We start from the raw sequence: 20,640 nt of genomic DNA, 5'->3' as shown, positions 1-20,640 counted from the left end.
GCTTGCGAATAACGGTGGGCTGAAAAGTATGTTAGATATAACATCTCTGCCGGCATTCTGGATCAAAGTCAAGGCTAAGTATCCTGAGATAGACTGGACATAAGGAACCTCCTTCGAGTATCGCTGTCTCCCATCACCCCTCGATAGGACCGTCTTGTTGCAGGAAAACAAGCCCAGGGCTCCCACTGATTCAGCGATATTGGTGCGTTGCAATGATTTTATATTTTCATATGAGGAAAATATGCACTGTGTGTTTAATATCCAAACGTTACTTAAAATGTTATGATGCTATTATAAGTGACCTATATAACCATATAACAATTACAGCATGGAAACAGGCGATCTCGCCCCTGCTAGTTCGTGCTGAACGCTAGTCTCACCTAGTCCCACCGACCTGCACTCAGCCCATAACCCTCCATTCCTTTCCTGTCCATATACCCATCCAATTTTTCTTTAAATGATAATATCGAACCTGCCTCTACCACTTCTACTGGAAGTTTGTTCAACACTTTAAGCTCCTCTGTCCTCCCCTGATAATTGTCTTATCGCTATATTCATGCAAGGAAAATATGCACTGTGTGTTTAATATTAAATTCGTTAGATAAACCCTTTTAGAAACGAAATTGAGTGTATTAGCCACTTATCACCTATATTCCGGTCGTGATTAACGCCCCCCGCCGCCGCCGCCACCAACAGAATCGGCAAAAACCATTTTTCTGGTGCCCGCGCAAGGCTTCACGGTCATTGTAGTCGTTCTCGGGGTAAACCCTACGTACTTGACTGCTACTCTCGTATGTTGGCAACCATACCCCCCCCCCCCACCGGGTCGACCGGTCCGCAAGAATATTGTCAATATGAAACCGGTCCATAGTACGAAAAAGGTTGGGGACCCCTGATCTAAATGGGGAGAAAATTCAAACATCAGAGATGCAAAGGGACTTGGGAGTCCTCGTGCAAGATTCCCAGAAGGTTAATTTACAGGTTGAGTCTGTGGTAAAGAAGGCAAATGCAATGTTGGCATTTATTTTCAGGGGAATCGAATATAAAAGCAAGCAGATAAAACTGAGCCTTTATAAGACACTAGTCAGGCAGCACTTAGGAGTACTGTCAACAGTTTTGAACCCCATATCTCAGAAAGGATGTGTTTTCATTGTAGAGAGTCTAGAGGAGGTTCACGAGGATGATTCTGGGAATGAAGGGGTTAACATATGAGGAGTGTTTGGCAGCTTTGGACCTGTACTCACTGGAATTTAGAAGAATGCATGGGGATCTCAGTGAAACCTACTGAATGTTGAAAGGACTAGACACGATGGATGTGGAGAGGATGTTTCCTATGGTGGGGGTATCCAGGATCAGAGGGCACAGCCTCAAAATTGAGGGGTGACCTTTTAGAACAGGGAGCAGGTATTTGGATAGACATGGACTGATTAAGGATAGTCAGCATGGCTTCGTATTTGGTAGGTCATGTCTAACCAATCTTGCAGAGTCTTTTGGATGAAGGCAAGGCAGTGGATGTTGTTTGCATGTACTTTAGCAAGGCATTTTTCAAGGTCCAGCACAGGAGGTTGATCAAGAGGGTTCAGTTGCTCAGCATTCCAAATGACCTTTTGGAATTCTTTTAGCCAGAGAGTGGTGAATCTGTGGAATGTTATGCCACAAACTGTGGTGGAGGCCAAGTTCATGTGTATATTTAAAGTGGAAGTTGATAGTTTCCTGATTGGTCAGAGCATCAAAGGATATGGCGAGAAGGCAGGTGTATGAAACATAGAAAACCTACAGCACAATACAGGCCCTTCGGCCCACAGTGTTGTGCCAAATATGTCCCTACCTTAGAAATTATGAGGCTTACCTATAGCCCTCTATTTTACTAAGCTCCACGTACCTATCTAAAAGTCTCTTAAAAGACCCTATCATATCTGCCTCCACCACCGTTGCCGGCAGCCCATTCCATGCACTCACCACTCTCTGAGTAACAAACTTACCCCTGACATCTCCTCTGTACCTGCTCCCCAGCACCTTAAACCTGTGCCCTCTTGTGGCAGCCATTTCAGCCCTGGGAAAAAGCCTCTGACTATCCACACGATCAATGCCTCTCATCTTCTTATACACCTCTATCAGGTCACCTCTCATCCTCCGTCACTTCAGGTACGGGATTGAATGGGATCCGGGATCAGCCATGATGGAATGGCTGAGCAGACTCGATGGGCTGAATGGCCTCATTCTGCTCATATCTTATGGTCTTATAGTCTAAGTGAGGATTGGGACAGGCTGTTTTCTGGCAAAGGTGGACTTGGCAAACGGCAGGCCTTCAAAAGTGAAATTTTGAGAGTACAAAGCTTGTATGCACCTGTCAGAATAAAAGGTAAGGATAACAAATGTAGGGAACCCTGGTTTTCAAGGGATATTGAGACCCTGGTTAAGAGAAAAAAGAAGCTGCATAGCAGAATGAGGCAGGTAGGATTAAATGAGGTGCTTATGGAGTATAAGAAATGCAAGAGAATACTTAAGAAATAAATCAGGAAGGTAAAAGAAGGCATTAATTTGCCCTAGCTGTCGAGGTGAAGGAGAATCCTAAGGGATGTATATATATCTGGCAGACCAGAATGGTAATCCATGTGTGGAGCCAAAACAGATGAGGGAGATCTTAAATAATTATTTTTGCATCTCACATTTGTATTTACTCAAGAGATGGACAGAGAGTCTATAAGAAGTGAGATAAAGCAGCATCAATTTCATGGACTCTGTACAGATTACAAAGCAGGAGGTGTTTACTATCCTTAGGCAAATCGGGGTGCATAAATCCCCAGGGCCCAACAAGATGTACTATAGGAAGCAAGTGCAGAAATTGCTGGGGCCCTAGCAAGATATTTAAATCATCCTAAGTGACAGAAAAGGTACCAGAGGATTGGAGGATAGCTAATATTGTTCTGCTGTTAAAAAAGGCTCTAAAATTAAACCAGGAATTTATAGGCCAGTGAGTATGACATCACTTGTGGGAAAGTTATTGGAAGGTACTCTAGGGGAGCAGGTATATGAGTATTTGGATAGACAGGGACTGATTAAGGATAGTCAGCATGGCTTCGTACTTGGTAGGTCATGTCTAATCAATCTTGCAGAGTTTTTTTGGATGAAGGCAAGGCAGTGGATAGCAACACACATAAAAGTTGCTTGAATTTCCAGCATCTGCAGAATTCCTGTTGTTTGTACTTTAGCAAGGCATTTTTCAAGGTCCAGCACAGGAGGTTGATCAAGAGGATTCAGTTGCTCAGCATTCCAAATGAGGTAGTAAACTGGATTAGACATTGGCTTTGTGGAAGAAGCCAGAGAGTGGTAGTAGATATTTGCCTCTCTGACTGGAGGCCTGTGACTAGTGGTGCGCCATAGGGATCGGTGCTGGGTCCATTGTTGTTTGTCATCTATATCAATGATCTGGATGATAATGTGGTTAACTGTATCAGCAAATTTGCGGATGACAGCAAGACTGGGGGTGTAGTGGACAGTGAGGAAGACTATCATGGTTTGCAGAGGGATCTGCATCAGCTGCAAAATGGCAGATAGAATTTAATGCAGGCAAGTGTGAGGTGTTGTACTTTGGCAGTCTTACACAGTGAACAGTGGGCACTAAGGAGTGTGGTAGAACAAAGGGATCAGGGAGTACAGGGGCATAAGTTGCTGAAAGTGGCGTGAATGGTAGATAGGGTTGTAAAGAAAGTTTCTGGCCCACCCACTCATGCTCAATGGCTCAGAGACATTATGTCCTGCTTGGACCTTGAAAACATTCACTTCTTAATTCGGACATAAAGTTCCAAAAGATGTGGGAACCTTTTCTTGAATATTTTCATAATTCCCATTTAGATTAAGGGTTTATCCCTTTTTTTCTTTTGCATTTAAATCCCTTACTTCCAGCTTCTTTTGGTTAAGACTTACGTTTTTTTTATGTGTAAACATATTATAGCTCAGGTAGTGGGCAATAGACCTTTTTATAAATACAGCTCTGTGGTGATAAAAGTTCTGATTAACTTTTTTTAATGCATGCATTACTAAATGACAATAAAAGAGGACCGCGTGTCTTCATAGTCTATATATCGTAAGGTTGGCTTGGAGTTGGGTAGTGGGAGGGTGGGGTGGGGTGGTAACTAACTTTATACGTTTCTACTATGGGTGCTTTTCCTTAACTGTTATGAACTGTACATTTGATATGTTTGTTCTGCACTGTATAAACCTCTTTTGTTTTTACTGGCGAAGGGTCTCGGCCTGAAACGTCGACTGCGCCTCTTCCTATAGATGCAGCCTGGCCTGCTGCGTTCACCAGCAACTTTGATGTGTGTTGCTTGAATTTCCAGCATCTGCAGAATTCCTGTTGTTTTTGTTTTTACTGGGTTTTTTTGTTGTTGCATTGTAGAAACTTATAAAAAAATTAATTAAAAAAAGAAAGTTTTTGGCACATTGGCCTTCATAAATCAATGCATTGAGTACGGGAGATGGGATGTTATATTGAAGTTATTTCAGACTTTGATGAAGGCTAATTTGGAGTAGTGTGTGCAGTTTTGGTCACCTATCTACAGGAAAGATGTAAATACAGTTGAAAGAACATAGAACATAGAAATCTATAGCACATTACAGGCCCTTCGGCTCACAATGTTGTGCCGATTGTGTAACCTACTCTAGAAACTGCCTAGAAGTTCCCTACCACATAGCCCTCTACTTTTCTAAGTTATATGTACCTATCTAAGAGGCTCTTAAAAGACCCTATTGTATCTGCTTCCACCACTGCTGCTGGCAGTGCATTCCATGCACCCACCACTCTCTGTGTGAAAAACATCCCCTCGGTACCTATTTCCACGCACCTTAAAACTATGCCCCCTTGTGTTAGCCACTTCAGCCCTGTGAAAAAGCCTCTAGCTATCCACATGATCAATGCCCCTCATCATCTTATACACTTCTATCACGTCACTCCGTCGCTCCAAGGCGAAAAGGCCAAGTTTGCTCAACCTATTCTCAAAAGGTATGCCCTCCAATTCAGGCAACATCCTTGTAAATCTCCTCTGCACTCTCTCTATAGTATCCACATCCTTCCTGTAGTGAGGTGACCAGAACTGAACACAGTACTCCAAGCGGGGTCTGACCAAGGTCTTATATAACTGTAACATTACCTCACGGCTCTTGAACTCAATCCCACGGTTGACAAATGCCAACACACCATACGCCTTCTTAACAAGAAAGAGTACAGAGAAAATTTTAAAGGTTGTTGCCAGGTCTGGAGGACCTGAGTTATAAGGAAATATTGAATAGGTTAGGATAGTATTCCCTAGAACATAGATAATTGACAGATTTGATAGCAGTGTACAAAATTATGAGGGATATAGATATGGCAAATACAAGCAGGTTTTTTGCACTGAGGTTGGGTGGGATTACAGCTAGAGGTCATGGGTTATGGGTGAAAGGTGAAATGTTTAAGGGGAACATGAAGGGAAACTTCTTCACTCAGAGGGTCGTGAAAGTGTAGAACGAGCTGCCAGCACAAGTGGTGCATGGGACCTCGATTTCAATGTTTAAGAGAAGTTTGGATAGGTACGTGGATAGTAGGGATATGGAGGGCTGTGGTCCCGGTGCAGATCAATGGGAGTAGGTAGTTTAAATGTTTTCAACATGGATTAGATGGGTTGAAGGGCCTGTTTCTGTGTTGTACTCCTCTATGACTCAATGATTCTAAGCCACTTTTGTTATGAGAAACAATTCTATTTAGTGAGATGAGTGTTGAAACAAATTAAACATAATGAACACCGACAGATAAAGGTGTTCTGTCTGAGGAGCTTATCAAGGATTTATGTCACTTGGAATTATGATGAATGCTGAAGATAATGTTGGTTCAAATTTGACCTTGTGGAGGTCAAGTTTAATTGTCATTCAACCATACACATGAATACAGCCAAATGAAACAACGATTTTCTGATGGTACATGGATGTTGTCCGGGAGCCACGTTTCTGCTTATAGCAGTTCGTCATCTCACGCAGTGCAGTCACAGATGAATGCAATACAGCCTGTCCTCTACTGAGCAAACACTGGAGAGAGCAGCACTGACAGGATGGGCCAGCCCACAACCCAGTGCAGAATCCAGTGGCCAGCACTGACAGAATGGGTCAGCCCACAACCCAGTGCAGAATCCAGTGGCCAGCACTGACAGGATGGGTCAGCCCACAACCCAGTGCAGAATCCAGTGGCCAGCACTGACAGGATGGGCCAGCCCACAACCCAGTGCAGAATCCAGTGGCCAGCACTGACAGGATGGGTCAGCCCACAACCCAGTGCAGAATCCAGTGGCCAGCACTGACAGGATGGGCCAGCCCACAACCCAGTGCAGAATCCAGTGGCCAGCACTGACAGGATGGGTCAGCCCACAACCCAGTGCAGAATCCAGTGGCCAGCACTGACAGGATGGGTCAGCCCACAACCCAGTGCAGAATCCAGTGGCCAGCACTGACAGGATGGGCCAGCCCACAACCCAGTGCAGAATCCAGTGGCACACAGCCAGCTCTGGTGTCCTCTTCACCATCGACCCAGAGTCATTAATAAGAGCCTGGCCTGTGCCACAAATGAGGCCACGCAGCTTTCCCACATTCATTAACGAAGCAGTGAATTTGACTCAAAGTCTTTTACATTGCCAATGTCCAAAAGAGTCTTGCGATCACAACAAAAATGTCCTAAAATGTCCATTGGTGAGCCCACTGCCTCCCTGCACAACTACAGCACCTTCTTCCCTGGGTGGCTGAAGCAGACTGCAAAATGGTCCACAACAAGTCCAGCTCCATCGCTATCGACCAGCTCGCTAGTGGGGTAAACTTGCAGTACTTGGTGTTCTTAATACCCAGCAGTGTTTTGTGATCTTTGAAAAAGATGTAAAGGACTTTTTCTCCAGGTGCACTAGTTTGCAAATATGTACGATTTAAGGTCAGTGATCTGTGGACATGCAGGAAAAGATGCAATACTTGCAGGCTGCTACCAGCAATCCAAGGACTGTATTGGTTATATTGGTTATTGATGCAACTGGTGCATTTCACTGCATGTTTCGATGCACATACAACAGCTAAAGATAATCTCTTTAATCTTCGTTCAGTACGCTGGTTTCCCCATACCCCAAAGACATGCTGGTGGGTTTAATGGCCACTGTAAATTACCTCCAGAACAGCAAAAGAAATCAAAGGGGAGGTGACAAACATTAGAACAAGTTTCAGTGTACAGGTTAATTGCAGGAAGAATCCTAAGGTTTTGGGAGAGGTACAGGGAAGGTTTACAATGATGCTGCCTGGATTAGTGAGTTTGACTACAAGGAGAGAAGGGCAAACTTGTTTCCTCTTCAGTTTTGGAGGCTGAGGTAAGCCTGATAGAAGTTTATAAAATTATGATAGGCACAAATAGGGGAGAAAGTCAGAATCTATCTCCCCAGGTAGAAATGTCAGATACCAGAGGATATTCATTTAATGTGAGGAAGGAAGTTTTAAAGGAAATGAGCAGGCAAGTTTTCTTTTACAGACAGAGAATAAATTATAGGTGCCTGGAACAGGCTGCCGAGGTAGTGGTGAAGGTAAATAAGACCATAAGACATAGCAACAGAATTAGACCACTTGGCCCATTGAGTCTGCTCCACTATTCTATCATGGCTGATTTATTATCCCTGTCAACTTCATTTTCCTGCCTTCTTCCAGTAACTTTTGATGCCCTGACTAATCAAGAACCTTAAATATACCCATTGACTAGGCCTGCACAGATTCACTACCCTCTGGCTAAAGAAATTCTTTCTCATCCCTGTTCTGAATGAACGTCTCTCTATTGAGGTTATGCCCTCTGGTCCTCGACTCACCCACTATAGGAAACATGCTCTCCACATCCACTCTATCTAGGCCTTTCAGCATTCGATAGGTTGCAATGAGATCTCCCCTCATTCTCCTAAACTGCATTCTTGTGAACATCCTCTAGAACCCTCTCCAATGCTAGCATATCTTTTCTCAGCTAGGGGTCCAAAACTGTTTACAATAGTCCAAGTGCAGTCTCACCAATGCCTTATAAAGCCTCAACATTACACCCTTGTTTTTGTATTCTTGTCCTCTCAAAATGAATGCTAACATTGCATTTGTTTTCCTTTCCACTGATTCAATCTGCCAGCTAACCTTTAGAGAATCCTGCACGAGTACTCCCATCCCTCTGTACCTCTGATTTCTGAATTTAGAAAATAGCCTTTACTTCTTCTGCCAAAGTGCATGACCATGCACTTCCCTGCATTATATTCCATCTGCAACTTCTTTGTCCAATCTCCCAATCTGCTTAAGACCCTCTGCAGTCACTCTATTTTAGACGGTCTCAGCCTGAGCACACACCCCTCAGCATCAGCTGCTCCACAGTGGAGAGAGTGGAAAACATCAAGTTCCTTGCGGTGCAGACCTCGGACAATCTCACCTGGTCCAGGAACACCACAGGGATTGTGAAACAGGCCCAGCAGAGATTGCACTTTCTGAGGAAGCTTAAACAAGCATCACTCCCCACTAATAACTACATTCTACAGAGGCGTGGTTGAGAGTGTGCTGATCTTTAGCATCACAACCTGGTACTCCAGCTGCAGTGCTATCAACAAAAAAGCCTTGCAGAGGGTGGTTAGGGGAGCAGAGAAGGTTATTGGGGTCTCCCTACCTTCTGTCCAAGACCTCTTTCAGAGTCGATGCCTCCAGAAGACACGGTACATCATTAAAGACCCCTCACACCCTCTCCATGAACTGTTTGTTCTTCTGCCATCAGGCAAACATTACAGGAGCATCAAAACTAAAACCACAAGACTACTAAACAGCTTCCTCCCACAGGCAGTCAGACTGTTAAATAGCTGCTCCACCTGACTCTGCTTTGGACACTTTTAACTTGCACTGGACACTTATAACTTGATTTTAACTGACATGTGGCTGTTGTGTTTTACTATTTATTGTTATGTTTATTATTTAGTGTTGCATTTGTTATGTTATGATTGCACTGCCCCTGAGAAACGCTGTCTCATTCTGCCCTGCAGAGCTGATATATGGCTAGAATGACAATAAAGTTTTTGAATCTTGAATCTTGAATCTACTCCCTTAACACTCCCTGCCACTTCACCTATCTTCGTATTGTCTGCAAACTTGGCCGCAAAGCCATCAGTTTGTTAATCCAAACCATAAAGGCCTCCTTTATTCCGACTCTTTCCCCTTTGCCAGTCAGTCAATCTTCTATCCATGCTAGTACCTCTCCTGTAATACCATGAGCTCTTATCTTGTTAAGCAGCCTTGTGTGTGGCACCTTGTCAAAGGCCTCCTGAAAATCTAAATAAATAACATCTGCTGACTCCCCTTTGTCTACGCTCTGTTATTTCCTCAAAAAATTCCAACAGGTTTGTCAGACAAGATTTTCCTTTAGAAAACCATGTTGACTTTGACCTATTTTATCATGTGCCTCCAAGTACCCCGAAGCCTCATTATTAATAATGGACTTTAACATCTTTTGAACCATGGACGTTAGGCTACCTGGCTTATAATTTACTTTCTTTTGTTTCCCTCCCTTCTTAAAACATGGAGTGACATTTGCAGTTTTCTAGTCCTCAGGTACCAATCCAGAATCTAAATATTCTTACTAATGCCTCCAGAATCTCTTCAGCTACCTCTTTCAGAATCCTAGGGTATAGTCTATCTGGTCCAAGTGACTTTGTGACTCATTCACGTTCAGGCTTTTCAGCTTCCCAGGTACCTTCTCCTTAATAATAGCAACACACTCTCTTCTGCCCCCTAATGTTCTAGTAATTTTGGCATTCTTCTAGTGTCTTCCACAGTGAAGACTGATGCAAAATACTTAATAAATTCCTCCACCAATGTTTGTCCCCCATACTACCTCCCCAGTCTGATAATTTTCCAGCAGTCTGATAATCACCCTCGTCTCTCTTTTACTATTATACTGTATATCTGAAAAAAACTTTTTGTATCTTCTTTTATATTATTGGCTAGCTTTCCTTCAAGTTTTATCTTTTCTCTCATTATGGGTTTTTAAGTTGGTTTGTAAAAGCTTCTCAATCCTCTCCCTTCCCACTAATTTTTGCTTTTGGTTGTTCGTCCATCGTTGACGTCGATGAGGACCTCGACACCATTATGATGGTGTCGAGACTAGCGCGTGATTTGGATTTAAGTGAGGGAGAGTTGCGCAGCATCAGCCTCACTCTCTCTTCCTCACTCACTCTTTTTGCTTTCATGCTGTCTTTGACTTCCCTTGTCGGCCATGGTTGCCTCATCCTCCCTTTAGAATACTTCTTCATCTTTGGGATGTAACTTTCCTGCACCTTCTGAATTTCTCCCAAAAACACAAGCCATTGCTGTTCTGCTGTCATCCCTGCTGGTGTCCTCATCCATCAGTTTTGGCCAGCTCCTCTCTCATGCTTCTGTAATGCCCTTTATACTGACGCATTGGATTTTATCTTCTCCTTCTCAAACTGCAAGGTGAATTCGATCACATTATGATCACTGCCTCCTAAGGTTTCTTTTTCCTTAAGCTTCAGTACTGTATTCATCACCCTTTTTGATTTTGTCCCCGTTACACTTTAACATCCACTGATTGCAATTTTCCCTATCATCTGCCTGCCTTTCCTCACAGTCTCACTACACACTGCATCTAGTTGTCTACGAACTGCCCCACCTTCAGCCCTACCACTTATATATAACTCAGTATTTTCCAGGAAAAAGCAAAGTGATGGGAGATGAGACTGAAATAACGAAATGTCTGCAATGATTTAAATCAGCATTTTATTGACCTATGCTGTCTGGACTACGTTACAGTCGAAGTTAAATAATAGAATGAACAAGGTGGAACAAACAATACTGAAGATAAACCAATTTGGCCGATGGGCCACTGTCCCATAAATCGCATTCTCCCTATCATTACACAGAACAGTACAACACAAAAACAGGCTATTTGGCCCACCATGTTCTGCAAAGACCACAGTGTCAAATTAAACTTCTGCCCACACACAATCCATATCCTAACTTGCCCTGCATTTTCATGCGCCATTCTTAAAGCCTCTTAAAATTTATTCCCTATGAGAAGAGGCAAGTCAAAAACAGCATAAAAACAAAAGAGAGAGCACATAATATAGCAAAGATTACTGCGGTTAGAGGATGGAAAAGGTTTTAAAACAAACAGAATGCAACTAAAAATAGGAGAGAAAAGATTAAATATGCAGGAAAGCCAGCCAATAATATCAAAGAAGATATCAGAAGTTTTTTCGGATATATAAAGAGTAAAAGAGAAGTGAGAGTGGATATTGGACTTCTGGAGAATGATGCTGGAGCAGTAGTAATGGGAGAAAAAGAAATGACGTATGATCTTAACAAGGATTTTGTGTCAGAAGACACTAGTAGTATGTCAGAAATTTGAATATGTCAGCAGGCAGAAGTGAGTATAGTTGCTATTAATAAGGACAAGGTGCTTGGGAAGCTGAAAGGTCTGAACATAGATAAGTCACCTGGATCAGAGGGACTACACCCCAGGGTTCTGAAAGAGGAAGCTGAAGAGATTGTAAAAGCATTAGTAATGATCTTTCAAGAATCACTAGATTCTGGAATGGTTCTGAAGGACTAGAAAATTGCACATTCACTCCACTCCTTAAGAAGGGAGGGAGGCAGAAGAAAGGAAATTATAGGCCAATTAGCCTGACTTCAGTAGTTGGGAAGATGTTGGAGTCTATTATTAAGGATGAGGTTTTGGGTTCTTGGAGGCGCATGATAAAGTAGGCCAAAGTCAGCATGGTTTCCTTAAGGGTAAACCTTCCTCGACAAATCTGTTGGAATTCTTTGAGGAAATAACAGGCAGATGGACAAAGGAGAATCAGTGGATGTTGTTTACTTGGATTTTCAGAAGGACTTTGACGAGGTGCTGCACATGAGACTGTTTAACAAGATAAGAACCTATGGTATTACAGAAAGGTACTGGCATGGATAGAAGGTTGGCTGACTGATAGGAAGCAAGGAGCCTATTCTGGTTAAAGGGGGCCTATTGGCTGCTGGTGACTAGCGGGGTCTGCAGGCGTTGGTATTGTGATGGCTTTTTTTTCACGTTATGTGTCAACAATTTGGGTGACAGAATTAATGGCTTTGTGACGAAGTTTGCAGACCATACTAAGATAGGTGGAGGGACAGGTAGTGTTGAGGAAACAGGAGGACTTGGGCAGACTAAGAGAATGGGCAAAGAAGTGGCAGATGGTGTTATGTTTTGTAACTTCAAAACATTAAACTCATTCAAAGCAAGATGCTGGAGTCCAAATGTGAGTCTAACTTTCAGCTAACTTTAAGCAAGGCGTGATGTATGCAATTAATGTATTTTTACATATAACCCATAATTAATCATTTAAACAAAGAAGAATACTTAATCAACTAATATATATACACGATTGCTCAAATACTATTAAAATACTAAACACATAATAGATGGAATATAGAGCAACACACACAAAATGCTGGACGAGCTAAGCAGGTCAGGCAGCAACTATGGATAGGAATAAACAGACGATTTAAAGAATAAAGGTGTAGACTATTTTCTAAACAGGGAAAAAATTCAAAAATCAGAGGTAGGTGCAAAGGATTTGGGAATCCTTTTGCAGGATTCCCTGAAAGTTAACTTGCAGGTGACTTATCCAGAGCTCTCAATTCTGATCAGTGCTCAGCCACAATCATTTCCCTCTCCCAGATTGTGGAGCAAGAGACTGATTTAAGTCTTTTTAGTTAATATTAGTAAAAGTTTGCCAAGATCCTTGTATTATCCTTAAGGAAAGCTTCTGACTTTTTTTCCTCTGAGGGCTGAATTTGCTTGCCCTTGAAGATTTAATCTATCACAATATAGGTTCCTTCTGTTTCGTATCCATGGCCAGTGTCACTGCGTGTATCATATATCCACATTAAAATCCATCTGCTGCTTGCTGCTCTATCTACATACATGATGCAGATTGCAAGCCCCATTTTTACTTGTTATCCTCACTGTGTCACTAGCAAATTTAATAATGTAATTTTGGTCAAATATTCTACTTCAGTTGTAGCTACTTCAACTAGTAGAAAGATGGGAACAAATGCTGTGGAACATAACTGAAGACTCCTTTCTAAGTAAGTACTGTTTAGTAATCACTGGCTTTGAAAAATAAACATAGAGGCCTGTCAGTGAAAGCATGAAGCTGGTAGTATTCAGGTCAGTGGAAGATGGGGAAGAAGTGGGGGTACTGGTGGCCATGCTAGTTTTGTGTTGGATATCTTCACTCCCACTGCACTACCCTTTAGCAGGTAGTCCCACCCTGGAGTCCATGGACCCCTCAGTTAACTGTAAGATACCACAGCGTAACAAAGGTGGGAAACCCCTGCTCCATAGCTACAAGGCAATGGGATCAGGTCTTACTTATGAAAATGGTAGCCTGCTATTTTGGTAGGGTCAGCCAAGGGTCATCCAGGAGGTAGGAGTGGGTAGAACAGGAGAGAGGGAAAAATAATGGGATGCAGATGGGTTGGGTCTAATAGGAACTTGTGGATTGGGAATGTGGTTGGGATGGGATTAGTGCAAATGATGCGGTGTGTCAGGAACACAATTGCTGGAAGCCTGACTCACATTGGCAATGAAAGGCCAGAGTCTACTCATTGGACTCAACAGCCATGGGCTGAACTCTTTAAACAGTAAACTGTCTGGTTAAGGCTTGTTTCTTGGTGAGTTCGCAGTGTTCACAGTAACATCAAAATGTTATTGTATATCATTTTGGGTCAGCCTCTAAACATGAGTGAATTTTATACAGAAAACCTAGAACTAACTTCACTCAGTAAATTTCACCCAAAGAAAACAATTGGATTTCTGGTAAGCCCGTTCACAAATAGTAGTGACTCATGATTTAATTTCGAAGCCATGGTTGTTTTCACTGCTAAAAGTCCACAGCTGACTGTACAGAAACTTTTGGTAGATGTTGAGTTATCAGCATCTATAATTTTGTTGATTATTGAGTTTTCATTAAAGTTTATTGAAAACAATCTAAATTCCAGAGCGGGGTTGTGACAAACGAACTGTGAATACAGATAAAAAGTTTACAAAAACTATCAGTAATAACATTGGTCTGAATGTATCCACTGTGAGGTTTAAATAATAACTCTGGTCTCAGTGTGTCCATGGTGAAGTTTGGATAATAATATTGGTCTCAGTGAGGTTTGAATCAAGATGAGCTCTGTGCTAGCATGTAGTTTGGCCATGGCAAACAAAATGCTATTGTGGATGTGAGGGATTGGCTAAACACGATTGTGGATTTGAAAGGTTAGCTGAACACTATTGTGGATGTGTGGAGTTAGCTGAACGTTATTGTGGATGTGAGGAATTGGCTGAACACTACAGTGGTGTGAGGAATTGGCTGAACACTATTGTGGTGTGAGGAATTGGCTAAACACTATTGTGGTGTGAGGAATTGGCTGAACACTATAGTGGTGTGAGGAATTGGCTGAACACTATTGTGGTGTGAGGAATTGGCTGAACACTATAGTGGTGTGAGGAATTGGCTGAACACTATTGTGGTGTGAGGAATTGGCTGAACACTATTGTGGTGTGAGGAATTGGCTGAACACTATAGTGGTGTGAGGAATTGGCTGAACACTATAGTGGTGTGAGGAATTGGCTGAACACTATAGTGGTGTGAGGAATTGGCTGAACACTATTGTGGTGTGAGGAATTGGCTGAACACTACCGTGGTGTAATGGGTTGGCTGAACACTGCTGAACACTTTGTTCCCAAATCTTGCAGTAACACAGCTTTACAAAAGTATTTCATCCTGTTTTTACCAGAGGCCAGTGTTATACAGAGTGGTGGGTGCATGGAACGCTCTGCCAGGGGTGGTGGTAGAGGCAGATAGATCAGCATGTTTAACAGACTCTCAGATAGACACATGGATCATAAAGAACTGTAGGAATATGCAGCGGAAAAGACCATGGGCTGAAGTGTCTGTTCTGTTCTGTGTTCTAGTCCTAAGGACTTAGAATCTCCCTGGTTAAGGCTGCAAACTTGAAGAGTAAGTGTGACTCACCATAGCCACCTCAGAGTGGACTGTTAGACTTAGGAAAGGAGGAAGGTTTATTCAATTGGTCTTTTTAATTTGCGCCCAACTGGACTGTTAACATTTCACCTAATCTCTAATCTCCCAAACTAATTACAGCAGAAAATTCACTCAGAAACATAAAATGGGATTTTCTTTAGTTGTACTTTCAGATATCAAAGAAAATTGGATTGATAGCCTCCTAACATTGGCAACCTGTATGTAAATAACATGGAGCAGGGTGAGCTCAATGGCATTCTGTCTGATTTTCCTGCTGTCTGCTACTGGTGCCTCAGCCCCTCGGGATCACTGGGGTGCAGTACATTTCAGATAGGGTGCAAAGGCTCTAAACATTGACCTTTCACTCACCAGTGATAATCTGAAGCTTAACATTCATGAAACTTCTGATCCAATGCTCCTCCTGACAGTCGGATCCTGCCAGGTGCTCAATCTTTATGTATTTATTCCAAGTCCTGACTCAGGGCAATGAAATGAAATTACAGTGGGGTTGCTGCGAGGTGAAAAAGTCCCATCTGATCTTCTGCTGGTGGACTGCAGAAGATCCAGAGGATGTCTACAATCACCCTTGTCAGAAGCAGAGCTGGTAGGTACTGCGTACTATGAACTTGACCTTTGCCTTTGTAATGTAAAAAGTTGCAACCATAGGAACTTGGAAAAACAGCACTTGCTAGTCTGCTTAAAATAATTCTAAATTTAGGAAGATAACTGATGGTGTTTCTTCACCACCTTCTCACTCTGGTTGACTAAAATAGTATTAGATTTCTTGATTTGACATCCAGTCAATCATCCCTGTTGGCAAGGATCAACTGTAAAAAAAAATGGTAGGTATGGATATGTTATCAAAGGGGTGAAATCTAAGACAACATGTACAAAATGCTGGAGGAACTCAGCAGGTGAGGCAGCCTCTTTGGAAGGGAAAAAACCTTCGACGTTTCAGGCTGAGGCCCGTCATCAGGACTGGAAAGGAAGGGCAACAAAGCCAGAATAAGAAGGTGGGGGGAAAGGAAGAAGTACAACCTGGCAGGTGATGGGTGAGACTAGGTGAGGGGAAAGGTGGTTGAGTGGGGGAGGGAGAAGCTGGGAGGAGATAGACCATAAGACATAGGAGCAGAATTAGGCCATTTGTCCCATCAAGTCTGTTCTGCCATTTTATCATGGCTGATCCAATTTTCCTTCGATCCCAATCGCCTGCCTTACCCCCATATCCCTTCATGCCATGACCAACCAAGAATCTATCAACCACTGCCTTAAAAATGCCCAATGTCTTGGCTTCCACAGCTGCCCGTGGCAAAAAAAAATTCCACAGATTCACCACTCTCTGGCTAAAGAAAGTCCTCCTCAAGGTTCCACACAGTAGGCTTATTCAGAAAGTCAGAAGGCATGGTATCCAGGGAAGTTTGGCCAGGTGGTTTCAGAATTGGCTTGCCTGCAGAAGGCAGAGAGTAGTGGTGGAGGGAGTACATTCGGATTGGAGGGTTGTGACTAGTGGTGTCCCACAAGGATCTGTTCTGGGAGCTCTACTTTTCGTGATTTTTATTAACGACCTGGATGTAGGGGTAGAAGGATGGGTTGGCAAGTTTGCAGACGACACAAAGGTTGATGGTGTTGTAGATAGTGTAGAGGATTGCCGAAGATTGCAGAGAGACATTGAATGGTTGCAGAAGTGGGCTGAGAAGTGGCAGATGGAGTTCAACCTGGAGAAGCATGAGGTGGTACACTTTGGAAGGACAAACTCCAAAGCAGAGTACAAAGTAAAAGGCAGGATACTTGGTAGTGTGGAGGAGCAGAGGGATCTGGGGGTACATGTCCACAGATCCCTGAAAGTTGCCTCACAGGTAGATAGGGTAGTTAAGAAAGCTTATGGGGTGTTAGCTTTCATAAATTGAGGGATAGAGTTTAAGAGTCGCGAGGTAAAGATGCAGCTCTATAAAACTCTGGTTAGGCCACACTTCTGGTCGCCTCACTAAAGGAAGGATGTGGAAGCATTAGAAAGGGTACAGAGGAGATTTACCAGGATGCTGCCTGGTTTAGAGAGTATGCATTATGATCAGAGATTAAGGGAGCTAGGGCTTTACTCTTTGGAGAGAAGGAGGATGAGAAGAGACATGATAGAGGTATACAAGATATTAAGAAGAATAGATAGAGTGGATAGCCAGCGCCTCTTCCCCAGGGCACCACGGCTCGATACAAGAGGACATGGCTTTAAGGTAAGGGGTGGGAAGTTCAAGGGGGATATTAGAGGCAGGTTTTTACTCAGAGAGTGTTTGGTGCGTGGAATGCACTGCCTGAGTCAGTGGTGGAGGCAGATACACTAGTGAAATTTAATAGACTACTAGACAGGTATATGGAGGAATTTAAGGTGGTGGGGTGGGTTATATGGGAGGCAGGGTTTGAGGGTCAGCACAACAATGTGGGCCGAAGGGCCTGTACTGTGCTGTACTATTGTATGTTCTATGTTCTATGTTCAACTCTGTTCTAAAAAAGTGCCCCTCCTTTCTGAGGCTGTGTCCTCTGGTCTTAGACTCTTCCACCATAGGAACAGTCTCTCCACATCCACTCTAGTAAGGCCTTTCACCGTTCGATGGGTGGAAGAGATAAAGGGATAAAGATTTCAATAGTTGATAGGTCTCAATGCGATTTCCCCCAGCTCTTCTCAACTCCAGCGTGTACAGGCTGGAGTTTCAGGTATTCCAGGTTTTAAAACTACTTGTAATAAAAATTAAAATGAGAAATGGAAGCTTTCAGCCTTTCTTCCCTTTGCGTGGATTTGCTGATAACTCTAACGTTGCCACCACAACGCAAAGAATCAGCAGGCACAAACAAATAAGGAAAATGACAAATGATCTATAGTAGCCCATTACCTCTCCCTGCGCGGCTAAAGGCTTTGCAGTCATTTATTCATACAGATTACTAATGTTTAGTTCACTCTAAACACCACAAATAGTCACAGAGGGACCCTGTTAGTGAGTTAAATATCTTTTTCCATACAAACCATAAATCTATTGCAACAGTGTTAGAGGCCAGATATATTTCAATTACATTATAAACATATGATTACGTGTAGTTGCATTTAGTTCTGAGATTGCACCGGTGGTGTTTTCCAACTGCTGAAAGCATGATTATTGCCAACAGGGAATATTAGTGCAATCTATAATTATCAGTCCAGCTGGGTTAATTCTGTTGGTGCTTACAAAATTAATGAGGCAATTTATGAAAATATTAAATACCAGCTGATATATCTTACTGAAAAAAGTCAAATAAATTATTGCATGTACAGGATCTTATAGAACTACTAAATTTAATTACATTTTCAGAATATCCCTCTTGAATATGTTGTAACAATTTATTCAGTTGTACAATCCCTGTACATTTCCAATGACTCATAATTAACTATTGTATCTCAGATTGTTAGAAATTCTGCTTCTCTTAGTAAGACTGAGACAGAAGAATGACATTAATCTATAAACATGTGGTCCCAGAAGCACAGAAATCAAAACTATATTTACTCAACTGACTGGATAATTTTTCAGTCACTATTGTGGTTACATTACACACATATCTCCCCACAATTTCAGCCCACGCTCTCAGCTCTGTCTCCTGGTAGCTACAATGAATGACAACCTTTCTTTAGTCAAATTTTTGACATAAATAACAATAAATTGCTGGCAAATATTCCACCAAGTATTATGCAGGTAGACACAGAACTCTACAGAGGCAAAAAAATACTGTATTAAGTGAGTTGTGAATGACATGATGGATAGCACAACTGGCTTGTCACAATTTTTCATGGGTAATGAAGAAGTATATACACAATATGAGTGAACGAGGTGCTCCGTGACCTGTCATCCTCTGATTACTAAACTATACTTCTTGTTCATTTTCTCATCGTCATTGAGCAATGCAGCATGAATACCAGGCCCTTCAGATCAACCACGCCATGCTGACATGTGCCACCTACTTAGCCTCAATTTCCTGTGTCTGGCCTACATCAGTTTAGGTCCTGCCCCTTCATACACCTATCCAAGTGCTTCTTAAATGCCCCAACCACTTCTTCTGGCAGCTTATTCCATATACTCACCACCCTCTGCATGAATAAGTTGCCCTCAGGTCCCTTTTAAATTTTTTCCCCTTGCAACATAAACCTATGTGTCTAGTTTTGGATTCCCCTATCCTGCAGAAATGACTGTTACTGTCCACCGTAACCATGCCTCTCATAATTTAAACATTATGTAGCACACACACAAGATGCTGGAGGAACCCAACAGGTCAGGCAGCATCTATGGAGATGAATAAACAGTCGATGTTTTGGACCCAGTCCCTTCTTCAAGACTGGCAAAGAAGCTGGAAGATGCTAGAATCTATAATGTTGCCCTCATTCTCCTCCATTCCAAGGAATAAAACCTTTGCCAATCCTTTAATGAGAAGAAACAATTCCTCACATGGAGTGCTGCTCCTGAAGCTTGCTGGTGAGTGGGACAGAATATTCTGCGTGTCATTTTTATTGTATCATAACATAACCTGTCTTTAGTTCTGTACTTGTTTTACTCTTCAGAGAATAAGAATTCTTGCAGGGGTGTCTATTAATATGACAACACTGCCTGCTCAAAACGATTGCATATGAGATTGTTCATTTATTAATAAGGCAACATGAGTCAGGTTTCAATCAATGCAAACAGGAATAAAGTTTCCTTCTTGGCCATTACTTCAATGCTCTTTATGACCATGATTTTCTCAGAGATCCAAAAACTGATTGAAAATGAACTGATTTTCAGAAGGATCAATGTCTCTGAATGTGGAGTAGTGCACAACGAACCAATTACACCACTGTATTTCTGATAACATGTCGAGATATATTGCAATAGAGTGCAGGAGATGGTCACATCAATTTCTTTCTGTATGGAGTAGGGGTAACCCTCACTTGAGTGCCAGATTTGTGTTGAGAGCAGAAAGGTTCCTCATTATCCAAGCACTTGGTGAAATTTGTTTTCTTTACATTGTGATTTTCTTACCCCAGGATGTAACAGTGTGCTGTGCTGAGTATGTTCTTACCTGTCACCTGCATATCCAGCTGTACAATGGCACCTGCCTGTCACATGGTCACAATGCCCTCCATTATGGCAAGGACACTCTTGGGTACAGTTGATCCCGAACTTTCCAAAAGGACATGGTTGTGCACATACTGACCCCTACAAATCGGATAAAGTAAAAAGCACTGTTATAGTTACACTCATCTGCTTGGTACAGATGGGATAATATTCTAATACAGTACAATCCAATCACCATATATTTTTAGTAATGGTGTGGATTACTGTTAATTTACACAATAACCCAATAGTGTAAGTATAAGTGACTTACCCAATTCTGCGCGTGGCTCATTTTGCTGATAATAAATTGTTTCATTTATTTTGAGGTTTTAGAGTGCCAAGGTTAGAGTTACTCAGCATGGCAATATGCAACAATCTTTCCAAAAGAAATTTTCACAGCAAGTGTTGATCAGATGTGCCTTTGGCTGTGATTTTCT

At 42.3% G+C, this 20,640-nt stretch overlaps 1 protein-coding gene across 4 annotated transcripts in view; it reads right to left on the bottom strand.

The window, feature by feature from the left end:
• The window catches only part of megf11 (multiple EGF-like-domains 11), a 454,053-nt gene that overhangs the window by 133,319 nt on the left and 300,094 nt on the right, over positions 1–20,640 (bottom strand). For all 4 annotated transcript variants that reach the window (XM_063066247.1, XM_063066248.1, XM_063066249.1 and 1 more), the window contains exon 8: positions 20,169–20,305. In XM_063066247.1, the coding sequence (XP_062922317.1) occupies positions 20,169–20,305 (137 nt within the window). The remainder of the gene's footprint in view (positions 1–20,168; positions 20,306–20,640) is intronic.

Source organism: Mobula hypostoma, chromosome 13, assembly GCF_963921235.1.
Source record: "Mobula hypostoma chromosome 13, sMobHyp1.1, whole genome shotgun sequence".
Classification (NCBI taxonomy): Eukaryota; Metazoa; Chordata; class Chondrichthyes; order Myliobatiformes; family Myliobatidae; genus Mobula; species Mobula hypostoma.
The sequence above is the reverse complement of the archived record's forward strand: the minus strand, read 5'-3'. Positions and strand labels throughout refer to the sequence as shown.